This window comes from Balearica regulorum, chromosome 26 (genome assembly GCF_011004875.1).
Source record: "Balearica regulorum gibbericeps isolate bBalReg1 chromosome 26, bBalReg1.pri, whole genome shotgun sequence".
Classification (NCBI taxonomy): Eukaryota; Metazoa; Chordata; class Aves; order Gruiformes; family Gruidae; genus Balearica; species Balearica regulorum.
In genome coordinates, this window is record NC_046209.1 from 2077271 (window position 1) to 2102423 (window position 25153).

Below are 25153 nucleotides of genomic sequence, written 5' to 3' on the forward strand. Positions count from 1 at the left end.
CGCCTCCAGTCTCCTTCCCCAGCTCCCCCCCGACACACCCCGCCGGCAACGGCCGGTCGGACTACAACTCCCATGAGGCTGCGCTCGCCCCGCCATTTCCCATCAGCGCCTCAGGCGCACAGACACCTCCCAGCGGCCCGCGCGGGCGGCGGTAGCGGCGGCGGGGCGGACTCCATATCCCGTCGGCCCCCGCGCGCCGCTCCTCGCCCCCGCCCCTCCCCTCCCGCCCGTGTTGTCGCGGCGGCCCTGAGATGGCGGCGGTGGCGGCGGGCGCGTCGGGCTCGGCGGCCGGCGCGGCCCCTCAGCAGCAACCGCCGTCTCAGCAGCAGCCGCAGCCGGCGGCGGGTGGCGCGGCGGGCTCCGGGGAAGCGGGCGGTGGAGGCGGCGGGGGGGCCGGCGGAGGAGGAGGTGGCGGCGGCGGCGCTGGGCCCGCACCGGGGTCGGGGTCGGGCGGCGGCGCGGCCGGGGGGGAGTCGTGGTACCTGGCGTTGTTGGGCCTGGCTGAGCACTTCCGCACGTCGAGCCCGCCCAAGGTGCGGCTCTGCGTGCACTGCCTGCAGGCCGTGCTGCCCCGCAAGCCCCCGGCCCGCATGGAGGCCCGCACCCACCTCCAGCTCGGCTCCGTCCTCTACCACCACACCCGCAACGGCGACCAGGCCCGCGGGCACCTGGAGAAAGCGGTGAGCCCCAGGGGCGGGGAGGCGGTTGTGCGCGGGGGGGGGGAGCCCTGTCAGCGGGGCCGGCCTGTGGTGGCTGCAGACTAACCCGCTGTCTTCTCTTGCAGTGGTTGATATCCCAGCAAGTATCCTTTTCCTGGCCGCCCGGGCGAGGAGAGCCACTGCCCGGTCACCTCGCTCCTGCCGTGAGGGCTCCCGGTAGCAGCACACCTCTGCAGAGGGTGCCTGGCCCTGGGGATGGGGATTTAACTGGTGTTTTTAATCTACTTCCGTGGTTGTGGGCCGCTTTCCTAACGTGTGTGTTCTGTAAGGGGGTTTTTTGGATGTTGGAGTGTTGCTGTGTTCCAGCCAACGTTTCATATTTACTTAACTCTGATGCTGCTAGATTCCCCAGTTTGAAGATGTTAAGTTTGAGGCAGCCAGCCTTCTGTCCGAACTGTATTGTCAGGAGGTGAGTGCTTCGGAAATTATCGGTTGTCCTGGGGCTGCAGGGCTGCATTTAATTTGAGTTTCTTTGGGTTTGGATTAGTATATCACTCTTAATAATAGGATCTATGAAATTGTTAGACATCGGCTGTAGTGTAAATATTGAGTACTAAAGTATAAGCCTGAGAGACGTTTGGTCTTTCTTATTGTGAAAGTTGCTGCTGGAATTGTGATGCAGGTCTTCTGCAGCAAAGGAAGTTTACTTGGCCAAAGTATTTCTTTAGCCCTAATTTAGACAAAGACAAGCTAATTTGGGGGGGAAGGAGGGAAGTAGGTGGTTTTCCTCAAGCTTTTGTTGTATTCCTAGGCTATTTTTATTCTTTTTTTTTTTCCGGAAAAGCTTTAGCTAGTCTTTACTTTCTCGAAAGCAAACGTTTGCCTTTTCTCTCACATGCAGGAAAAAAGTGCATGTTAGAGTGGTGGCCAAAGGAGTTAAACAGCCAGTACTTTTGAACAGGAGAGTGTAGGTGTGTGGGCCTACGTGTTAAATGTTTGGTTTCATTGCTTTTCATGTTTTAAGGTTCCTGATCTATGAGACTCTAATGGGGGATCCACACAGAATACAATTAGTTTAAAAGTTATTGTTAGTGATGGAGTTCCCAGTAGCCTGTTTTTTACGCTGACTGGGGTGCATGTTTCTGTTTCAGAATTCAGTGGATACAGCAAAACCTCTGTTACGCAAAGCCATTCAGATTTCACAGCAGACTCCATACTGGCACTGCAGATTGCTTTTTCAACTTGCAGTAAGTGATTTATATTGATGGCCATGTTACTGTAGCACTGCAGCTGGGAAAATTGCTAGAAAATATCTGTATTCCTCTTAAAAAGAGTTTGGGATGCCTTTCCTCCCCCAATCAATGCTGCTAACGGAGAGACAAAAGAAGAAAAGTTTGTGCTATAAAGTAATAATACGTTGGTAGTCTATGGATTGGATCAAGACCCATTTTTTAGGGAAGAAGGCAGCAAGGATCATTATGTAGGCTCTAGTAACACACAACTTCACAGACAGAGCAAAATAAAATGCACCTTATGGCTTGCAGTAAGGGTAAATGCTCTCATAAAGCCTGCTGGAATTGGAGCTTGCCAACCTGAAGTTTTCGTTTGATTATTTTCAACCTAATTAGCACGCAGAGCAGATCCGGGATGGGAAAAGCATTTGGTGCAAAGGCCTCCGAGCAATGTTACTCTTCCTGTTCTGTAATATGCTCTAAGTGTGGCTTCAGCTGTACAGGTCAGACCATCTTTGCTTCTAGGAAGAAACCGGTGTGTGTTGGAGTTTAAAGTGTTTAATGTTTGTTACAGACTTCAGCTGTGTAACTGCTCTTAAAGTGCTGATTTTCCTGAGTGACTGAATGCATTATGCCAGGGAGTGTATCCAAAAAGTTAACTGATCAGTGGGAAGAGCAAATTATTGCTGAAGAACTCCCCCAGTTTTTCCAGGTTATGCCTGTTCTGTGCTCCTGAAGAGCCTCGAGGTGTTTAACGTGAGAGTTGAGGGAGTTAATTGCTCTTTACAGGTGTTCTGCAGCAGAGAGCTAGTTAGGAAGCAATTTTATCTTTGAAGACTGTTTTAATAGTCACCTGTACTTGTCTTTTCCCTTGGCATGATGAGTTTAAACAAGCAGACCAGCTTCCTTTAAAAGGAATTGCCAAGCTCCTTTGTGTAGTTTAGGAACAGTGAATCGTGGAGAGCCTTACTTTCCTATCGATTAAAGGACAAATGTTTACTTTGCAATGAGTTAATGCCCGAGTACTCAGAAGCAGCTTAAGTGTTTTCTTGGTGCCTCCCTCTGAAGAGGATCCTTCCTTGAAGCTTGACATTCTTTGCTGATTTCTCTTCTGTGTGGTGTTTCCTTTCTGGCTTTTGCTTGACCAAAGGCTTGTGTGTCTCATTGCCTTTGTGCCTGTTCTTGTGTGTCTGTGTGGCTTTCAACCTGAGTTTGGAGAAGGTACAAATTTGGCAGGTGGGAGGGAGTGAGAGGTGCTCTGGCAGCTGCATTATCCTCTCCCTGTCACCTGAAACACACCCTGCAGGCTTTCTCTGCTCTTCTTGCTAGAAAACACGCTCTCTTGTTCAGTTGCTCCAGTGTAACGGTCCACAGGTATATTGGAGCTGTTGGGATCTGATCTGCACGTGATCTTAATGAATTATAACAGCTTTGCATGGTATGAAACTGGGCTGAGACATTTTCTTTGAAATGTTACAGATTTTTTTTGGAGAATGCCAGGTGTTCCTGGAAAATGAGTCTAAAATCAGATGATACATTTAACAAGTACCAGTTTAGCACTTCTCACGTGTAAAGCACAGGAGTAATTACATTTTTAAAAACTGCTAATCGAGTTCACAAAGAAAATGCTGATCTCTTACGGCCTTTTTTTCTTTTCAGCAACTACATACACTTGAAAAAGACTTAGTATCAGCATGTGACCTTCTCGGAGTTGGAGCAGAATATGCTCGGGTGGTAGGATCAGAGTACACCAGGTGAGTTCCCTGGGCTTTTTTCCCTTCCCACAGAAGGTATTTTGGTTTGCTCTGCTTTTTACTTAGAGGCTCTACTTTTACTTAAAGATGTGGTCTGTGATTGCTACGTGGGTTTTAAAGGCAAACCAGTATTTCTGCATGTTCTCTTAGATCTGAGTTTCTCCAGCTCTTCCTTTTTCTGTTAGAACCAATAATATTCACTGAGAATCTGGAGAGACTTTCTTCAAAATGAGGTTTATTGATTGACTTTATCAGCACGTTTTCCCAGTGGCTTGTTTTGACATTACAAACTGTTGTGACTGGAATTGTCCAAAACTTAGATACAAACCTGAGGGACTGGGATTTTCATTCTGGGGGCTATGATTGAATGGTTCCATCTAGCTTTTAAATGTGCTTTACTGTGGCAGGTTCCTTAATAGTGTTTTGTCTCTTGTCTTTGAGGAGGAGAATAGCAGATTTTTCTTTCCTCAGGGTTTTCATATGCAGTTGTGGTTTGGATAGCTTTTTTTATTTTGAGTGTGACATTATTTTGTTTCATTTCAGAGCACTGTTTCTGCTAAGCAAGGGGATGGTAAGTTGGATGTAATATTTAATAAACTCTTTCCTTGTTTAACTAGTATAATGCGAGTTACAGAGCAATAAAATGTAACCTGCCTTGAACATAAGTTCCTTGTTTTAAGGTATTTTGCATGCCTGCCTGTGCTTTATGTATATCGTTTTGTTCATGTGAGCAAGCGCTGTGTTAAAGCAGACCTGGGATAAGCCTTAGGTCTGCTGGATTCTTGTGAAATTCTTGTGAATAGGTTTGGCTTTTTGTCTCCTTTATTAATTATGACAAATAATTTTCTGGAAGGAAAAAAGGATAACTGCAAATTGTTGCTGGAGCCCTTGTAATTAGGGATGAAAAATCTGGTTATGTGAAATGGGTGGTGCTCTTGCAATAGGATATCTTTTGAGTCTGGTTTTGGTTTAAATAGATCAATGCACCTGGGGCTCTACTGTTGTTCTCTGAGTGTTTAAATTGTGCAGTACAAAAGTAATGCGTTTTTATTTAAAATTGCAGCTCCTTCTAATGGAACGAAAGCTGCAGGAGGTGCACCCTCTCCTTACTCTTTGCGGACAGATAGTTGAAAACTGGCAAGGAAACCCCATCCAGAAAGAATCGTTACGCGTATTCTTCTTAGTCCTGCAGGTCACGCATTACCTGGATGCTGGGCAGGTATGTGCGAGTTCTACTTCTTATAGTTCCCATATTGTGAGAACTGGGGAAAAAGAGTACTGCCTCAAAGTAGCTAATTATTACACTGAGATGATTTGGGGGGATTTTTTTTTTTTTTTGCTGCGCCATGCTTTTTATTAATGAAATTTAATTTCTATAGAAATTAATCAGAAATGAAATGAGAAGTGAAGAAATTAAATTCATTTCTTCTTCCCCAAGGAAAGGTTTACTGTGGTATTCTTATAACCACGGTGGCCACTCTTGCTTCTGTATAATGTTGGTGGAGATAACAGGCTTTACGTATAATTTTGAAAAACATTTTGGGCGTCTGTTGGTCGTATGTGCAAATATGAAGGGCTGATTGTTGTTAGTCAGAACGGGCCTAAAGTCGTCACTGCTAGTGTTGTGCTTTATGCATGAAGTAATTTCCTGAATGTGGGTATTATTTATTGCCTGGCAAGTTTTCCCAGCTAAGTAAATGTTCTTGCATCTGGGCTGCAGCAGCTCTGTGTGATGTGAATCATCTTTCGCAGGTGAAAAGTGTGAAGCCATGCCTGAAACAGCTTCAGCAGTGCATCCAGACCATATCCACGCTGCACGATGATGAAATTCTGCCCAGCAACCCCGCTGATCTCTTTCACTGGCTGCCCAAGGAACACATGTGTGTGCTTGTCTACTTGGTGAGAAGCTCTTCTCTTTTTTCTTTTCTTTTTTTTTTTTTTTTACTTAATGTATATTGCTAATTAATGAGGAATTGGTTAAAAATTGCTTGGAGCCAGCAGCGGTAGATTCTGCAGACCATATGCTGCTTTACGTTACGCTGACAGTTTAATTCTGCCACAGCATCTGTGAGACTATTGCTTTCAGTGATGTCAGTGTTTGAAGAGACTGTGCAAGAAGTCTGGAAACTGGAATGTAACTTTATTAATATCCAAGCCACATAGAATCAAATAAACTCATATGAAGTAGAGCTACTTAAGTTTATTTTTTACCAACGGAGCGACAATCTTGACTTCAAATTCCTGAAACTAGTTGCCCTGCTTCTTGAATATGATTATACTCCTGAATGATGTCAAAATTGACTTTAAAAAGCTGTTAGCTGAGGAGTCTTGTGAACTCCCAGCCCTTTCCTCTTTGCAAAGGTAACTTTTTGTCATCTTTCCTCTGTTTTCTGGCAGGTGACAGTGATGCATTCCATGCAGGCAGGTTACCTGGAGAAGGCTCAGAAGTACACAGACAAAGCACTCATGCAGCTAGAGAAGCTAAAAAGTAAGGATAAGGATTATCATTTAGTTGATCCAAGATTCCTTGTTGCTAATGTGAATTAAAAATACAAACCAAAACCACAGCAACCTTATTTGGCTCACTGGGACAGCCTGCTGTCAGTCTGTTTCTGCTGCGTTTAAGAACTGTGCTCTGTTTTAAAACTGGATAGTTACTTGGAATACAGAAATCAAGTTTTGGGGGGTTTTATTGTAACTCAGTAGATAGGGCTGTAAATACGTGCATTTTCATGCTGTCTTTCTGATTGTCCGCGTATTTGGTTATCCACGCTTCTGATTCTCTAAGATGAGCGTGTGTTCCCAAGGAGTTTTGCCCTAACTGGTGCTCAGACTCCTGCTCCTGACAGTTCAGGCATCGTGGATTTAGGGTGTTTTGGGAGGTTTGTTGGGTTTTTTTTTAAACCTGTGCCATCCTTGCTGCATTATGTGGAAGAGGCACTGGGCAGTACGCTGACTCTTCTGACACGAGGTGGTCCAGCCAAAGCCATCGTTCCTTAGATTTCCATAAAGGAATCTTTGTGTTGAAGTCTTGGATGTTAATTTTGTCCTAACTTCACTTACCGAATTACCTTTGTTCACTTTTCAGTGTTGGACTGCAGTCCTATCTTGTCATCTTTCCAAGTTATTTTGTTGGAACACATTATCATGTGTCGGCTTGTCACGGGGCACAAAGCCACAGCATTGCAGGAGGTAAAAACGGGGTTTCATCATTTCCCTAGCTGTGGGTGTATGCAGTGGTAGCTTTTAAAACACGGGAATTTTGGTTTTGAGGAAGATATTTGGGCTCAGATGGGGATTTCAGCAGTGCTAAACTACTAACAGGTAAAGTCAGGCCTAAAGGTACTCAGAATGCTGCAAGTTGTGGAATTAGCCTCCTCTTAAATATTTTATTTAAGAACACTTTGGAGTGGCTCGTGGAGGGAACAGTGATTGATCAGTGACTACAACTGACATGTCCCTGATTGTACTTTGCAGTCTGATTCAGTGCCTTTTCTTTTTCCCTCAGATTCATGACAGAGCGGCTCTTAACTCTTCCTCTTAGTGATCCTGTCTTGTCCAAGTGTTTCTCAGTTTTTAAGGTTCCCTGCCTTTCTGTCCTTTCTTCCTCTTAACATAGTTTGGGGGTAAGAGGAGGACAGTGCTCTCAAATGGCAGAAAGAACTGTGCTTTTTTTCTGTTCTTGCAGTCATTTTTAATTGCTGTTCATCCATCCCTTATTTATAGGACGTGCTGCTGTATCATCTCAACCTCTGCTGTCAGCCTTCTCGTGAATGTACTCGGGGGGTGGGGGGAAAATTTAGCCTGCTAAAAGAATAGTCATTGGTTCTGGCTCATAAAAACTCCTCGTGAGCACGTACCCCGTGGAAGATTTGGATTCCAGTTTTTTTTCTGTTGCGTGCCAACTCAAATTCTGCGCGTGTCAGAAGAGATCTGTGCTTTGGTTTGCAGGTGGTGCCACCATATGGTGGAGCTGCTGCAAAGCAAATAATTCAAAACCAGTTTGAGCGTGCGTCTGTGTGGGAGGAGTGTGTGTGGAGCAGCGCGTGTACCTTGGCTTGAGGCAAGTCTGGCCTCCGCTTTTACCTAGGAGCATGACTTAGGATTCTTGAACAAATCACTGAAACGTACTGAATGACGTGTGTGATGCAAGTACATGGATTTAGAGCATAAAAATGGGGAAAAAGTATCTTAAAATACAATTTTATTTTTTTCTAACAGATTTCACAAGTCTGTCAGCTCTGCCAGCAGTCTCCCAGACTGTTTTCTAATCATGCTGCCCAGCTGCACACTCTATTAGTAAGTGTCTGTGATTACTACTAAACTTTTGACTCTTTGGAAGACCCTACTCAAGGTTCATACTGAATGGTCACCAGTAACTAATGAGAACGTAGTGAGGCAGACAGCAAGATTTCCTGCTGAGTAATGGGGTCTGCTTTATCGATTGCCAGTCCTGCTGTGGGGACTCACACCCAGTGTTATTTCAGGTTCTCAAAGGCTTAAATCCCTTCTTTTAAAATAAGTGATGTGTAGCATGATAGTTGGTAAATACACAAGATTTACACTGCCCACGTTTGAGACAGTATGTGGTGGGAACTGCATAAGGGCAAGAGTTTATGTAGCATTGCTATTTGAGTATTATAAGAAATTACAAGGGTTTTTTTTAGATAGATGGAGTGTATTTTACCGGACCATGCCGTTTTGAAGGACTTTGTGTAGAAATTGCTTATTTTTTCCAGAGCCAAGCAAAACTAAGACTCGCTGGTTACCTTTTTTCCTGTTAATATCCTGAGATTTCTGTGGTTTTGTGCCTGCCTTCTCGGCTTGCTAGAATTGTATTATGTGTTACCTTAGAAATTCCCTGTCTTCTACAGGGGCTCTACTGCATTTCTGTTAATTGCATGGACAACGCAGAAGCACAATTTACTACAGCACTGAGGGTAAGATTTTCTTCCCAAACTGTTTACTGTGGATGTTCAGTGTGGAAACGGGCTTGTTGCAGTCGTTGTGTGGGTCGCTGTACAGTTGAGGCTGGAAGTGAAATCTGGAGAGATCGCCTGTGTTAGTTGCATTAGTTCATTTTTTTTTTTTTCTATGCTGATTGCAATTCATGTTGTGAGGATTTGTTAATGGCAAAATATCAGACACCAAATCTGTGATTTTATATGAGGTGAGCAAATTCTGGGTTAGAGGCTGAAGTATTTGACTGTGCTGTTGGTATCTTGTTTATTTTAGCTCACTACACATCAAGAACTGTGGGCATTTATTGTGACAAACTTAGCCAGTGTCTATATCAGGGAGGGCAACCGACATCAAGAGGTAAGCTGGTTTCTGATTGTTTTTATAAAAGTCTGAACTTTATTAGAGAGAAAATTGTTACCGTGCTTGGGTTATTCTTTTTTCTGAGCTTTTTTTGCAAAGCGAATGCCTTGTCTGGCAGCCAGGCAACTCCTCTGTCAGGGCAAACCACCGAAGCAGAGCGTTCTGGATCGTACACAGAATTTTCTACGGTGCTGGGAGGGCAAGCTTCCTGGTGTGAAGTGTATGGTTAACTTTGCCATCTTGACTCATTCAACCTGTTTGCTTCAGTTTCCATCTGCTTAGGTAGGAGTTTTATTAGATTACATAAAAGCTAGCAAGGTTTAACTAAACATCCAGAAATAAGTATGTGCACATGTGTGTTCATTTTGCTTCAAAATCCAGCTGTGTGCACTCCTCCAGGGACGTGTCTGTTCCCTGTGCAGTAACTTTTCAGAGTCGTGCTTGCAGGTTTCTTGTGAAGAGGCTGTAAATGAACTGTGTGTAAAGTGTGCAGTACTTTATTAACAAGCTTAAGAGAGCAAAAATAATAATTAAAAAAGTTGACCCTTTTTTTACTTAGTTGATTTCTCAATTAAATAGCAAATCTGATAACAGCATTCATTTGGGTCTTCAACAGCTTGGTTTGATGCGACAACTAAAAGTTTTCTGGGAAATACTAACGTTGTACAGAAAGTTCAGTAAAGCCTGAGAGAGCATATTTTGCACAAAACTTGATTTTAGGATCAAAACGGACGTGGTAACTCCTAACGTTGGGACGTTTGTGCTATGATCTGACCAGTACAAGTAAACTTTAGTGTGTTTGTGGTGACTTGCACCACTTTGATATGATGTGCACTTCCTGTAAAAACCCTTGCTGTCAGTACTGTCAGCCTGTATATGTGAGAAATGCTGATTTTCTTTCTTTTCCCCTCCCACTTTGTAGCTTTACAGCTTATTGGAAAGGATAAATCCAGACCATAATTTCCCTGTGAGGTGAGAATTCCAGAAACTATCTACATGCTGATGTTGCATTGGTAATGGTAATACTGGTTTTGTAGCAGCCTTTTTTTTTTAAAAAAAAGAAAACAAAATAGTCAACTTCTTTTCACGGCAGAAGTTCTGACCACGCATTAAATATAATGGTTTTGTTTGGAAGTTTTATTATGAGGCAAATTCCTAAAAATCTGTCTGTAATGCATGTCACCGCTGCACGGTGCCTAGATTTCAATGCCTTGCTTTCTCCGTAGCTCTCACTGTCTTCGAGCAGCAGCTTTCTACATCCGAGGTCTGTTTTCCTTCTTTCAAGGAAGATACAACGAGGCCAAGTGAGTATAAATCGATGCAACTGGGGGAAAAGGCAAAACTAAATGAAGCTGTTTTAAGATAAAAATGAAAACCTCGAGGCCTTGCTTTCAAACCTGCTAGCTCTTTTCCCTCTGGATTTAGTCAATCTTCTGGTTTACTTAGAGGAAAATACCAGGAAGCTGTTGGGTTTTAGATCTCTTTTGTTCTGAATGCTAATAATAATAATGCTTGTGCAGCGGCACATCTGGAACAAAAGCTTTTCACAGGAGGACCTCTCTTATAGTCATTTTTGGTAAATGAAAGGTGAAGTTTGGGAATTAAGCGCTTTGTTTAAGGTCACTCACAGCACACATTTACTCCCGAGCGCTAATATTTGCCAGTTGGATGAATTCAGTTCTTAATGATGTTTCTTACGTACTGGAGGGAAAGTAGAGTTTTTAAAACACTTTATTTTTGCTCTGTTTTGGTAGACGATTTTTGCGGGAGACGCTGAAAATGTCAAATGCAGAAGACTTGAATCGATTAACAGCGTGTTCTCTTGTACTCCTGGGTCATATATTCTATGTGTTAGGGAATCACAGGGTAAGCCTTTGCCGTCTCTGCTATTGCCATGTAAATGTTTGACTTGTCATTTGCCAAAGAAAATCGGGACATTTGTGAAACTTTATTTTAAGAATGCTTGTTTATTGGTATCCTGCTAAAAGTTGGCAGCTTATTGACTTAGAGAAATCCGTAGCTGTAATTTGCATGTTTAATAACACTTTAACAAAGTAGTAGCGTTTGAAGGCTGTTCCAGAAGTGTGTGTTTTGATAATGCCTGAAATCACTTGAAAAAAGGAGCTGAATAAAAGACAAATAACATCATTCACCTGGATTGTTTTGGAGGGAATTGTGGGTACAAGCTCCTTAATTCTCACCATATGCCAGAATGCATGAAGTATGTCTGTTACCATGCACAACATAGACACCGTAATTCCTAGGACAGAGCAAAATTCCAGACAGCTTTAGATATGATGCATTTGCGTTATTGTCCCATTAAGCGCTTCCACTTCTTACCTAGAACATGGCAATTAGACACATATTTTTGTCACAAATGTAACATCTCTAATGTGTATTCACAAGGGCGAAAAAATACCCATTTTATGTTGATATCTGCTCTTCACCAGGAAAGTAATAATATGGTAGTACCAGCCATGCAGCTTGCAAGCAAGATACCAGATATGTCTGTGCAGCTGTGGTCTTCAGCTCTGTTGAGAGGTAAGTTAGGAAAAAGGTCTTGTACTTTAAAAAAAAAAAAAAAGTGGCAAAGAGCTCATTGCTACTAACCGGGGATCAAGTATGGGGGGTGTATGCCAATGCCAGCGCTCGCCGAGAGGCTGCCTGGGTTTACCAAACACCAGTAGAAGTTCTTCCAGTTATTGATTGTCAGCATCCTGTTTGGCTGCAGCTGGCACTGCTGTCAGATACTCCAGCTGGGATTTTGGGGGAGGCTGGAAGATACGTGGGGTGAGCAGGCCCTGCAGAGCTCCAGCATCCCCGCGCGACTGTGCGAGGCAGCGGTCGGGTTTCTGCTGCCGAGGCTGGATGGCAGTTTGATACGAACGGCTGAACTGGTGACTGCTTGGAAAGGGCCCCAGTTTGCACCCCTGTAGCATCTATGCTGCTGCTGCTCTACTTTTCTTTTGACTCTAGTTCCATTTGTAGTAAACATTTGATTAAGTTTCACTTAGGCTTTGCTTCTGGTGTGGGCTTTAATAAATATAAGATCCTATTATATCACTTCATACATAAATATTGTTTAATCTGACTTACACAGGCCCCAGGATGCTTTGTTCAAATATTGACTAGCTGCTTGGCAGACTATCAACATTATGCTGCAATTGATTTGCTCTCACTAGAAAATAAAGCAGTAACTCTACCCTTTTTCCAAGAACTTACCCCGCAGCTTCAATTTCTATTAAATTGTCATGTTTACTACAAGCACGGCGCTCTGCGTTGAGCACTGTGGGCCAGGCTTATTTTCTGCTTTGCTGTTGCCTTTGCTACAAAACCACTTCCAGGCAATTGAAATAATTCTCTTATTCATTTCCAAGTGGTAGTTCATATACAAAACATGTCGATAGTACAATGATGAATCTGCTGTAGGTGAAACCACCCTGTGTTCTGCCACTGTTGCCTCTGGTTGTACCCACAAGCCCGGGAAGAGCGAGAGGCACCATTTCTGTTCTGCTTTTTGGTTTTTTTTCCCCAAAGAGTTTCCTCTGTAGAACTAATTACCTGCTCTTGAAGAAAAGGTGCTTGATGAGGAATAACAAAACACAAACCACAGTGTCTCAGCCCCTGCCACACTGTGCTGCTTATAATTTTTAGCTGGAATTGTGATTCTTAGTAGGTTACCAGTCTTAAATCTTAATACCTGTGAGTAGACCTTGCAGAAAACGGACGCTAGGATCAGCTCACAGCATGTGTGAAGCAGCAGGCTTCTCTGGTCCCCCAAAAGCAAGGATTCACCAAAGAAAATGTGGCTTGCCCTCTGAAACCTGTGTTGCTGAATTGTGGAGCTGCAGTGAGAAACTGGCCAGCCTTTCCTGTTCCCACTAGATGGTGCTGGAAACTAAAAACCCAAACGCAGACTGCATAGGGGCTTTCATTGGAGTGAAGAGTTTGCTTCCTCCTTTTAGAGCTACTGTAATAGTTGGAAACTAAAATAATGCTAAATCCTGCAATACGCGCTGCCTGCACTGTTGGAAAAGGGAAGGTTTTCAGGTTCCTCATACGGCCCAGATTCTGAAATGAAACATGAAATGTTTTCATTTTGGTATATTGGCTCTTTAAATGATTCAGTTGTCAACTACAGGGAACAGTCTTTGCAGATAAGACAGCTGGTCAGTTGAAAATAAGTACGGAAAGTGTTTGTTGGTGAGCACATGACACTCTCTGACTTTCAGACCTGAACAAAGCCTGTGGAAACGCCATGGATGCACATGAGGCAGCACAGATGCATCAAAACTTCTCACAACAGCTCCTCCAGGACCACATTGAAGCATGCAGTCTTCCAGAACACAATCTAATCACGGTAAGCAATTTTCCATCTTGCAGTTACGAGCGTTTTTGAGGCAAAACAATGTGGTTTGCCTTTCCTTTACTATTTCTTTCTTCTTGCTGAGCATACTTCTCAGTAAATTGCCAAAATTCAGTCTACTTCCTAATATTTAAACTGGACTGATAACAGGAAAAAGAAGTGTGACTCGATTAGTTAATTTTTGTAAAGCTTATTTGATGGGTATGGTCTTTTGTTTCTTAGAAGTGTTTTCTTGGTACACCAGAACTGAAATTTTTAAAAAATGGCTTTTGTAGCAGGTAGCCACTTCATTTCGTTGACAGCTATTGCTTTTGAAAGAAACCTACTGTGTTTTCAGGTTTAATGTTAATGTTTTGGTCATCCAGCCTGCCTTGTTCTAGGGAATGCTTTGTCATACGCTGCTAAAAGTACGGTTTCTACTGATACTTTAGTGTTCCTAAGTTGGTTTTTTTACTTAACTATAAATCTAAATTTCCAGTTAATATACCATTTGATATCTGCATAGCCATTGCCTTAAGGTGTAACTTTCTTTGAACTTCAAATATTGATGTCCTTCCTGTCAGAAACACTTTTAAAGCTGTTTTAAAAATACAGGAAGGTTTCCGAAGCTGCAGCTCAGCAAAGGCATAAAATAATTTACTGTTCTGGACCGAGATAATGTCCAAATGGGAATGCGATTATGTGTGGAACTTGACATCTTTTCCCAAGGTTCCCTTTTGGGGAGAAGAAAGTGGGGGGAAAGGCCAATAGGAAGATGCTATTTGCTGGCTTTACTTGCAAAGGGATCCTGAGACTTGTGGGAATGAAAGTGTTTGCGACGCAGCCTGTGTTGAGACCCCCGCAGTCAGGTGCCCATCTCCATCCATGAGTGAGCCAGTGCTTCCACCTCCCCTGTCTTTGCTTGCCATTGCTGGCTTCTGCATAGTCTATGATGGATTAAAAATCTGAAGGGGGGAATAGGATTAAGAAACAAATACTAAATCTGCCCGGTTTAGAATTTTACTTGGAGAGGAAAATATTTTTGTAATGAAGTAGGTGAGAACCAGAAGCTTTACTTGCTCTGGAAATGCTATGGCTGCAGCGCTTAATGGGCTCAAACGCATCTAAAGTCAGGTCCCTCGTTTGTGCGAGTTGTGGTTTCCCATGTGTGGACGGTCAGCCGTTTGAGCAGGAAATGCTTTCCCTTGATCGCCATCCACCCTGGCACGGGAGTCAGGTTTGGAATCACGGGCTTCAAAAGAAATACTGTTCAAGGGATGGGAGCTCCACGCATGTAGACCAAAGTCAAACCTGATATGCAACTTCTCATGATGAAATCTTTAATTATCTCGAGGTAGCGAACGTCTGTATGGCGAGCTCCTTCCTCCGGCCTTGCTGCCATTCCTCCATTCCTCCCCTCCCCAGGCAGCGGCTGTAGGATTTTCATGCTGTTTGTTATCTTGCAGTGGACAGATGGACCACCTCCTGTACAGTTCCAGGCACAGAACGGACCCACCACCAGCCTGGCCAGTCTCCTGTGAAACAGAGTAACTATCAGGACAGTGTGTTTAAAAAGAAAAAAGAAAAAAAAAAGAAAGAAAAAAAAGCCAAAAAAGGAGAAAAAATTCATGCAAAATCTTTTCTTCAAAGAAAAGGCAGCAAATTCCTCTTCTAGTGAGGGCCTTGTAGGAAACAGATTGCATAAAGACAACGTACATTTCATCGACTTGCAAAGTGAGAAGGGCATTTTAAGCTGCTTTTACATAATGTGTGTGAATATACAGCTAGTGTGTATATACCTACTGGTTTTAATTTGCTTTCCTCTTACTGAGAATTAAGGTTTAGTCCAAAGGCGGCTTGTTCCTTAAATTGTTAGATACCTACTTTTTAAAAATCGTCACAGGAAATGAAGAGGACTCGCACAGTTTTGAATACCAGTTGTATTCCAAATACTTAAAGCTTCCCCGGAGTATGATGCATGCCAGTTTTAATGTTTTCTGCGCCCTTCCACTCCTGGGAATAATTGGATTAAATCATGATTGATTGTAGGGTGCCCTATAAAGTTCTAAATTTAGTTTCGAAGGTAATATTCTTTCCTTCTCATTGTGTGCAAGTCGTTGCCAGTGCTGTTTGTAGCCTTGCAGTGAAGGTAAGGATGAGATCAGCGAGATCGGAGTTCTGCCGGGCAGGGTGTTTGCAGCCAGAGGGGTGCGTTAGTGTCCTTGGGGTGGCCTCCGGGCTGAGCGGAGCGGGCTTGTGCTGTTCTCGGAGGAGCAGGTTCCACCTCCTGGATCCCCGAGTGTGCGATGATGTGCCACCGCTTCATCCCGACGAGGGTCGGCTTCTGTCTCCCTGCGCTAATGGTCAGTCCCGCACGGGGTAAGGCAGGATCACAGCTCTCTCCATCTCTGCTACTTTGACGGAAGGAGGAAAGTTCTTGTCCTCCTGTCAGTCCAAGCAACTGGGAAACGGCGTTTTGCATCTTTACTGCAGCCTCACCAAGGGAAGGCAGCATCTGTGCCTTAATGATTTTTACAAGTGATTGAAGTCAGAGTTAAACCCCAGATCCAATATAAGCCAAAGGCTTATCATAAAAACTAAACTGTAGTCTTGCCCTTGGCAAAAACATAACGTTTCCAAACTTTTCTGTGTTAGCTTTCCTGTTCTCTGTCAGTTTTTTGAATTCTTCGGCTGTGAATTCTCACTGCGTTTGCCTGTGCCTCTGCCGCTGTCTCAGAACAGGAGAGACGAGGCCCAAGTTTGTTCTGCAGAAAACAGTATGGGAGTTGTTAATTCCGCGAAGCGTCAGCAGCTTTATAGCGAGGATCTGTGCCAGTCCGTCGTAGTGCCATGTACAGCTTGCGAGGTTCATGGGGTTGAATAAAGGTGTTTTTCTCTCTTGGTAGCTCTGCATATTTATCTCCCAACTTAAAAGGGGGAGGGAAAAGGAATCTGCCAGAAAAATTCCTTCGGTAGGGCTTTCTGTGATTGCTTCTCTTTCTGAGGGAGGAGGAGAATATTTTAGAGGAAATATTTGACGCCCTCAGACCTTTAGAACTTTTATTGTAGAAGTAATACTGTGAAGTGTGTCTTCAGCGGTCATTCTTTTCCAGTCTTATCCCCTCTCTAGCAACAGCTCACAGGGACACTTGCTTTTCATAATTCAAACCCCTCGGTTGTTACCACTGGATGATATTAAGGGGACAAGTGCTTGTCCGATTACCAAAATAGGATTTTACGTTTCCTCTCCTGGACATGCGGTGCTGATTTAGATCTTGTTCGCAGACGTTCACTCTTGCAGAAGCCATGTAGATTTTAGGTTTCCAATAGGGAAAGCATGGCTCGATATCGGTATAGGGAGAGAATCTTATTACTGGGTTTGCAAGAAAAAAAAAGTTTGGTGCTGTTTAAAATCTCCCTTAGAATTCAAAAAATAGGAAAGAAATCTCTGAGGTCTGTTAGCGTACAGGGTTCTCGGAGGTACCAAATACAGGGAGAATCCACGCAGGCAGAATCTGTTCTGCATTGCTCGTTGAGATAGCGTTCTGTGTCTGCACCCGGCTCTTGCAGTCTCCTGTCCCCTCCGACCGCTGCGGCATTCCCATGGAGGCTGCCAGGCCAACGGCACCGGGAGCCCGGCTCCATGCCGGCGCCTTGGTGGCAGCGCAAGAGGAGATGGGTTCGTGCTCGCTCCACTGCTGGTCTGGGACAGTTGGCTGTGCCACAGGCATCTGTTAGAGACAGGACAACTTTGTAGGCTGAACAGCCAGCGCGTGCTGGCATCTTGATCAGGAATGGTCAGGTAAATCCTACCTTGGGAATACTGATACCCTGTGGACTATTTTTAAGTTTTTCCCCTTTTTTTTTTTTTTTTCGTGCAAAGGAAGCAGCATCTCTCTTTGGCTGTTCCCTCCATAAGTCACGGACTTGCAAGAACTCAGTACCTGTTTTTAAGCACCGAAGTGCAATGGCTGTTTTCTTGGCAGTGCTCTCGGCACTCCTACCTGAAAAAGATGTAGTTTAAAATCTACTCGAGCCCCATTTGGGTAATCCAGGTGTTCTCTTTTTTTGTCTTCTGTCATCCAATCTGAGGCTGTTACTTAACTGATCACATGCCCGTGGCTACTATAATAAATTACGTGTTGGCCAAAATAAAGCGCTGCTTCTATAAGGCAATATTAAAAAATCCCAACTCTAGAGAGCTGCGGTTCGGGCTGAGTTTAAGAAAAGCATTTTGCAGCAAGCGAGATGTCCACCAGTGCTGGTTCAGGTAGCTGCATCTCCTGACTTTTATCTTTCGGAGATGCGCAGCGCTCGACTTTGCGTTACGGGAGAGTGATTTGCAGCGGCAATTTTCTGGCTTCTCGTCATGTCGGTACTTTGTGTGCGAACCGGGCGGCTTTGTAGTTCAAATCCCTTGTCGGTCTGTTCTCGGGAGGGAAGGAAGTACTTGAGGGAAAGGCTGCCTGCTTGCTTCTGATGTAAGTGCGCTCAGGTTTGAACAGGAACCATTTGCTAAATGTGGTAGCCGAACTTGTTCCTCCTGACGTTCCAACCTGGGATTTCCCCGTCTGTGAGAAACCAGCTTCACCTGGGCTTTGCTTTTGTGCAAATCAGCACTCCGCCGTGCTCACCCACAGTCCCGCAGAGCCCAGAACTCTGCTCCGTTACCAGAGTCCTCTTCCCATCGCGGAATTTCAAAAATCATGTAAATTTGAAAATAACTCGGTGATTTTTCTATCTCTGAAATTCAATGTACATTTGTTACAATGTACAGTGCTTTTTAACTACACTTGTATATTAAATTATTTAATAGTTTTTGCTTTTCAGTATCTTTTGTATGTAGCAGAGATTAAAACAAGGACCTCATAACTGAAGTTCTTCCTAATTTTTGAGTGCGTATGTAAAGTTGAACAGAAAACTAGAAGTTTACAGTTTACAAATAATGTTAAGTGCTTGGTCTGTCTAACTCGATTTGAACAACATATTTCTAATCTTTCTTGTCCGATCATTCTCTATAGAAACGAACATGAAGTCTTTTATGAACTTCTAAAAAAATTATTCTTCTAAAGATGTAATTTAGAGAACTGTACAGTTTTTTTCTCTAGTATTTTTAAATGAGTAGCGAGAACTTACACAGAAGCATCTAATCACTGTTTTGTAGATAGTGTAAAAACTTATATATGTATAGAGAAGGCAGTCTGAAGAAGTGTTTGCCTGTTGTATTTCATTTCCTACAGTACAAACATCAGAAAGGCCCATGTACACAGGAAGTCTAGATTTGGCAGCTGGGGAATTAAAAAAAAAATATAAAAAAATAAAAGTCATGGACTTCATCCCCCATCATCCCATATGTGCACTCACTGTGACACCACAAGTAAACATTGACCTTGATAAAATGTTAGGACACGTGGAGTTCAGTGCAACTTCACTGCTTTAATTTTATTTGGCTTTTCCAAATTCTCCAGAAATTAAAATGATCATAGAAGGGGGTCAGTAACGTCCCATTTTGCTTGAGGGATTACTGACCTCTCCACATCCTGCCAAATAAACCCGTTTCCATAACATTTGGCGGTTCTTGCCACAGTGGTGAGGAAATCAGTAGTTTAGGCTGTACAGAACACGAATTGGGACGAAATAACGCCTGTCTGTGCTCTTCTACTGTCTGTCTTAGCAAGTGTATTTAATTGTTTCCTGCAGTGAACCTTTAAATGTTACGTCAGGCTTGTACAACGTATTGTTAAGTGTTTGTAGCTCTCCATAAGTAGCAGGACGTGTACCTTCTGCCAGCGCTCCTTCCTGAAGCTGTAAATACAGTAACTCATGTCATGAGATGGAACTGGGGGCATGACTTTGTTGCCTTTGTTTCCTCTCGTTTTCTATATTAGAAGAATTTTTAAATAAAGTTTAATTTTACTTCTTCTAGCAGTTTGTAGAATACTAATCCCTTTAGTAGATCTGCAGGCAGTCCTGCCTACAAAGGATGTATTTTATGTGGCAGCAGCGACTTACCTGGCGGTGGAAGGTGTGGGACGGGAGGGCAGGAAGCCGCAGGGGGGGATTGGGGATAGATCGCTGCCTGCAGCCGGGCTGAGGGCTCCTGCCTGCAACGGAGAACCAGAATTTCCTGCTGGAAACTGCCCACCTGCCTGCTCACCTTCATGCCAGAGATGGCCGAGGGCGGCTGGAACCCCGGCAGGTGTCTGGGATAAAACAAACTTGTGGATGGGTCAAACGCCTGGAATTTTTCTTACTTGGTCCAGGACAGAAGTGTTTTTCACTGCAGTTGTGCACTCGAGAAGGATGGCGACTGTATTTGATCTTCACAAATGGGATCTGGTTTAAGGAAGATTGGGTTTTGTGTCTTTTATCCCCAAATTTTCTGGCCTGTATTTTTACATTTTGAGCTTAACTTTCAAAGAGAAAACAAAACCATGGAATTAATTTGTCTGGAAGTGAAATTTTGAAGAAACTGAAAATTAAGCTGCAGACTGTCCCTTTCCAAACTGTCATCTGAGCTGCTACGCTGGTCCCTCGCATTTCACCATAGTTCTGCTCCCACAGGTTACCCACTAGATGAAAATTTTTACCTGAACAGCAGCTTCCTTTCCGTCCAAAATAAAGACTTGAGCAAGGGCTGCTGAAACTCAGCTATGCTTAAACTCCACTCTCCTTACCCTGGTTATCTGCAGTTCCTTACTCAGAAAAAAAAAATACAAATTGCATCTGGCATAAACTGAGCTGTCACCACCTTACCTCCATCCTGCCTTGGTCAGGGGCTGGCTGTGGAATCTCCTCCAGAGGCCGGACCTGGTGGCAAAACTTGTGAAACACATCTAAAATGCATTAGGAAGAGGTACAAAAGTCTGGTATTTGCCCAGGAAATGCGTCTAGAGTAGATCCTCTCTGTATTTTACTGCGTAGAGGCTTGTCGTCAGCTGACAAAGCAAAATTAAGATGCCAGCCCGCCACACAACAAGTGACTAAGTTTTCTTTTGTCAAATTATTAGGTTTCATTTCAAACTAAGGGTTTACGTGGAATAAAAGAGAAAACAGATCTCCCACTGTTTGCTAGGACTGCTGGATGCTGCCTTTGCAGAAGGCAAAGCTTGCAATCACCTCAGTAAAATTCTGACCAGGACAAGGAAAAAAAATTATTAAAGAGATTTCCAGAAATAACTTTACCTCGCTTCTAGGTAATAAAATGCATCTTGTGCCAGACCTGTTCTCAGACTTTCCTGATGACACGCAGTAAGTAAAGTGGAGATGCACGCATCTCTGTGTGTTCCTGTCTGGATTAAAGCATCGCTTCAGAAGGATCCAGCCCTTAGTTGTTAACCATAAAGTTCTGAATGGCCTGAGGTGAAGCCAGTGGCTCTTAGTGCTCCAGGAGAAGTCATTAACCAGAGTAACAACTGGTTGTGAGCTGCGGTATTAACCCTTGGTTATACGTAGCTGAAATTGTAACAAGAAAACTTTTGTTCAGTCATATAAAGGGTATTGAGCACAAAGTTGTTAAAAGAAATTGTGAATCTTTAATCTGAAGTGGAAAAGAACCATGAAAAGTTGAGTTTGTTGGAACTTCCCTGACCATAGGCTGAAGAGACAACAGGCGTGCTGGGGGATCCTGGCTCTGGTCTGCTGCTCTTCCCTTGCAAAAGCCTCCAGTACACGTGTTCCACCTTCACTTCCCCGCCCCAGTAAAATGGGAAGCATACCCATTTATGCTTATTAATGGTTATGAATGAAAATAAGCGTTATCTCACTTTTCTGAAACAAGTACCCAAATAACCTGATATGAAGCTGCATCTAATCCCACGTGGAAAATAGCCGATGAAAGATCGGTGTTGGCATTACAAATACAGTGCAGTTCCTGTCACTTCGTTTACCCTCGATTAAAAACTTGTTTCACCCAAGATTTATTTTTTTTTTACCCTTCTAAGAACTAGCTCACTTGCAGGTGTCTAAAACCGCTGAATAAGAAGTCCTGAGGCTTATGTCAGAGACAGCGAAGGTAGTTGCAAGCTGGCAGCTCACAAGACTATTTTTACATGAATACAGTTGTTCAGGGAATCTCATGGGGAAAAGTTAATTTATTAATTCCTTTGTTCCCGTTTCTATGCATTGGTTTAACCAGGTGGATTGAGATAATCCCACCTGCGGTGACCCCGAACACGGCAAAGGATGCGCGGAGCGGGGGTCCGCAGCAGAAGGGTTAACGTTCCTCCCTCCCCAGCTCCTGCGGGAAAGATCGTATCGGGGCCCCGTCGGAGGTGCGGCCGGTGGCACGAAAACGTCTGCGCACCCCTGACCCAGATCCGCGGAGGAAGTGGGGATGAGTCACCGCAACCGCCGGGCTGCCCGGCCCCCGGACGGCCTGCCGGGGCTTGCCGCCCCGCTGCTGCGGCCTCCGGCCCCCGTTTCACACACACGCACCCCCCCCCCCCCCCGGAACGGGTCCGCGACGCTACGGCGGGGCTCGGAGACAACCGGGACCCCCCCCCAGGGCCCTTCCCGGGCGGAGGCCTCGGGCTGCGGAGCCCCCGGCGAGGCGCGGCCCGCCTTCCCCCCCCGCCTCACGGAGCGAGCGACCCCGCCGCCGGCCCCTATCTGAGGCCCCAGGCCGGCCTGCGCGGGCGGATAAGGGCCGCCGGCGGGGCCTTTCAGCGCAGCCGGCGGCTCCGGCCCCTCCCCGCGGGCAGCGCATCACCTCAGTCGGCCTCGGCGCGGTGCCGGCCGGGGGCCAACCCCCCCCCCTCCGCCCCGCCGCGGTGCCCGGGTCGCGGGGGAGGAGGGCGGCCGAGCCCCGCGCCTCACAGCCCGGCCCGTCCGCGGGCCACGCCCCCTCCCCGTACGCCGCGCCGCGTATTGGCTTCCGTTCCCCCACCCATCGAGCGCCACGCGGATTTTACTGGCCAGGCTTCCCGTCAATCAAGACACTGCCCCGCCTCTTTTCCTCACCGCTTCGTGTTTGAGTGAGCCGAAGGCGGGCTCTGGCTGCGATTGGCTAGAAGAGTGGGCAACTCCAGCTTTTCATTGGACGCCGCAGCCGTCCGTAACTCGTTTCAAAGAAAAAAAAAACCCCAACAAACCACCACCCCCCCCCGAGAGGCCTGAGCAGGAGGCGGGGCGAAGCGCGCGGAAGCGCAAGTTTATCCAAATCTGCCTAGCAACCGGAGTGGGCGGGAAAAGCGTCACCGAGGAGATGACGGTTGGTGGCGCGCGAGCCACCCCGGGAGTCCCGCGCCGCCGGCAGCGCGCGGGGCGGCACGGGGAGGGAGGGAGAGAGGGAGGGGGGAGGGGGCTGCGCGCGCAGGGAGACCCGCCTCGCGCCGGGGAGCCCGGCGCGAGGCGGGTCTCCCTGCGCGCGCAGCCCCCTCCTCCCTCCCCCCTCCCTCCCTCCTCCTGTCAGTGGCCACCTGAGGGAGCCGCCTCCCCTCCCCCCACGGCCCCAGTCCGGCCCGGGCCCCGCTGAGGAGGAGGAGGCGGCTCTGAGGGGGCTGAGGAGAGTGAGTGACATCCCCACCCCCCGCAGCCCCTGGGGACCGGGGAGGGAGGGGGGGGTACGAGGGGAGAGAGAGGGGGACACACGCGCGCACACACACCCCCCCGAGGGGGGCGAGGGGAAAGGGGCTGAGGGGAAGGGGCGAGGAGGGAGGTCGGGGGGGAGGGGAGAAGCCGGGGAGGGAGGGGGGGAGAAGGGAACGGGGGGGACGGGGGTCGCTACGCGGGTGGGGGGTCGCGATGGGGGCGTGGGGGTGGCTGTGAGGTACGGCTGACACTCCCCCTCCCCACCGGGGGTACGGGTGTGGGAGCCCCGAGGGCGGCGGGGACGGGGCGGCAGGGCCCGGGCACGACGGGGGAGGGGAAGGCCCGCAGGGAGGTTGGGGAATTGGCCTGAGGAAGACCGGGCTTGGGAGGGGCGCTCACAAAACGGGGGGTGGGGGGGGCGAGGGGGAGGGAAAAGGGGGGGCGGGGGGGAAAAAAGGCTGGGGAAGTACCAGCGGAGGGTGGGCAAGGCTGAGGGGGTGCCAGGGAGGAGCGAAGAGTGCATCCTGGGAGTTGCCCGATAGGCACAGCTACCAGAGCATGTCAGCAAAGCCAGATTATTAGTCCCAGAGACTTGGGAAGGCGGGGGAGGGGAAGTGGGGGAGGGGAGGGAACTACCGATGCTAAAGATGGGGCATCCGGGAAAGAACTTGGGGCCACCGAGCCGGGCTGTGGGTGTAGCCGGCTCCGGAGCAGGCGGGGAAGGGGGCATGCCGGCGGCTGGAGAGGGAAGGGTGCTGCTAGGAACAGAGAGCAGCTTTTTTGGTAATGAAGGTACCAGGACTCCTGAGAGAAGCCTCAGTGGTGCGTGCTTCGGGGGGAACAAGACGTCCACTGCAAGAGAAAGTGGCACTCCAGCAATGGACAAAGTTCTGTTCACGGGGCAGCAAAAAATCGAGGGTCTGCCGTGGATGAGGCGTCCCTGGGAAGAAAGGGTGAATGCAGGCAGGGTGAGGCCACTTACGGAGGGGACCTGCTAAGCAGGAACAAAAAAACTGGTTGCTTGCTGGAGAGTGCCAGATGGGTTGAATTCACGACAGGACTTAAGATGGAGGTGTTTTGTGGGGCTGATGCCAAAGAGGAGTCCTTATACCCCCGTGCCTAGATGTGCGGAGGTTATGCGCGCAAAGATTGAGAAGCAGGCTCATTTTCACGAATTTGAAAACGCCCCTATTGCGTTTGCTCCGATCACTTTCTTTTTCTGGCAGTGTTTTATGTCTGTACTACTTTGGGGGGGGATTTAGTTTGTACGCAAGACAAGCTCTATTCAAAATAAAGTTATATCCTGTCTGTGGTCTGCCACCTTCTCCTCACCCCCAGCTATCTGCCATGTTTCACAGAACGTATCTAGAGGGCTTCTCAAAAATCTTAATTCATTATTAATTTTCTATCTTCTACTTTTTTCGCCCCGTCTTTGTGATAAGTGTGGTGAAAAGCTAGAGGAGTATAAGGGACTGTATGTACGGGCTGTGTACGCTCTGGCAGTTGCTATAGGTAAAAGAATATTGTCAGTTTAAGTATTTAGAAGTAACTAACTTCACAAATTTTGACTCTTCACGGCATTTTAGGGGCAAATTCCAAACAAGAGAAGAAGTAAGGGAAGAAAAAGCCTTTCTTTTGGCTTTCACTTGGGAAAGACCCTTAAATGTCACTCCTAAACAACTTAGAAATTGGTGGTACAAATACTTGTTTGAACTAGCTGAATACAAGCACTATTAAATGCAAAGGAAATTGTGTGAAATGCTTCAGTATTTTTCATGACTGTACCAAGCACAAAATTTTAAGACAGAAAACATGTATTTTTAGTGGATAATCTTCTTTTAAGATGCAGATTGAGCTTTTCTTCTAATCTCAGTCTCAATGGTACTGATGACTTTTTTCAGACTTTCTCAAGAGTTTAATGACACCTGAGTGTGAACCCGAGTACGCGTACTGTTCAAACAGTGACTAAATCTTGCAGAGAGTAAACCAGATGATGTTATCACACAAATGTAACTGAAATTACATCTGTGTGCCAGTGGTCCCTAAATCCTGCTGTCCAATGGGCTACTACCCGAAGCAAGCAAAATGCTGCGGGCTATTTCATGTCTCCCAGTTGGCTTCATTTTAAACATCCTAATTTCCTGTTGTCACGAGCAATTTCAGGGGGTCTTGCAGGAAGAAACTTGTCTATAAGCAATGAATTGGGGACCACAAATAACAAAATTTTGTTTAAAAAAGTACACAAACACAGTAGCTTTGCTTTTGAAAGCTACTTGAAGAATATGAATTAGCTTTCATCCAAAGTTAATT

The 25153-nt window shown here is 45.9% G+C and overlaps 2 protein-coding genes across 3 annotated transcripts in view; both read left to right on the plus strand.

The window, feature by feature from the left end:
* The first annotated feature begins 208 nt into the window (after positions 1-208).
* Positions 209-19232, plus strand: MAU2 (MAU2 sister chromatid cohesion factor). The gene is made up of 19 exons (XM_075776687.1): positions 209-680; positions 785-802; positions 1063-1128; positions 1811-1906; positions 3551-3645; positions 4189-4216; positions 4709-4864; positions 5398-5544; positions 6043-6133; positions 6734-6837; positions 7867-7944; positions 8520-8585; positions 8881-8964; positions 9890-9939; positions 10194-10271; positions 10722-10833; positions 11418-11508; positions 13200-13327; positions 14779-19232. Exons 1-19 carry the CDS (start codon positions 252-254, stop codon positions 14851-14853), a joined length of 1992 nt encoding a protein of 663 aa, XP_075632802.1. The 5' UTR covers positions 209-251; the 3' UTR covers positions 14854-19232.
* A 3477-nt stretch (positions 19233-22709) lies between these two features.
* Positions 22710-25153, plus strand: part of GATAD2A (GATA zinc finger domain containing 2A) — a 66715-nt gene continuing 64271 nt past the window's right edge. For both annotated transcript variants that reach the window (XM_075776689.1, XM_075776694.1), the window contains exon 1: positions 22710-22821. The gene's annotated coding sequence lies outside the window, so the exon portion shown is untranslated. The remainder of the gene's footprint in view (positions 22822-25153) is intronic.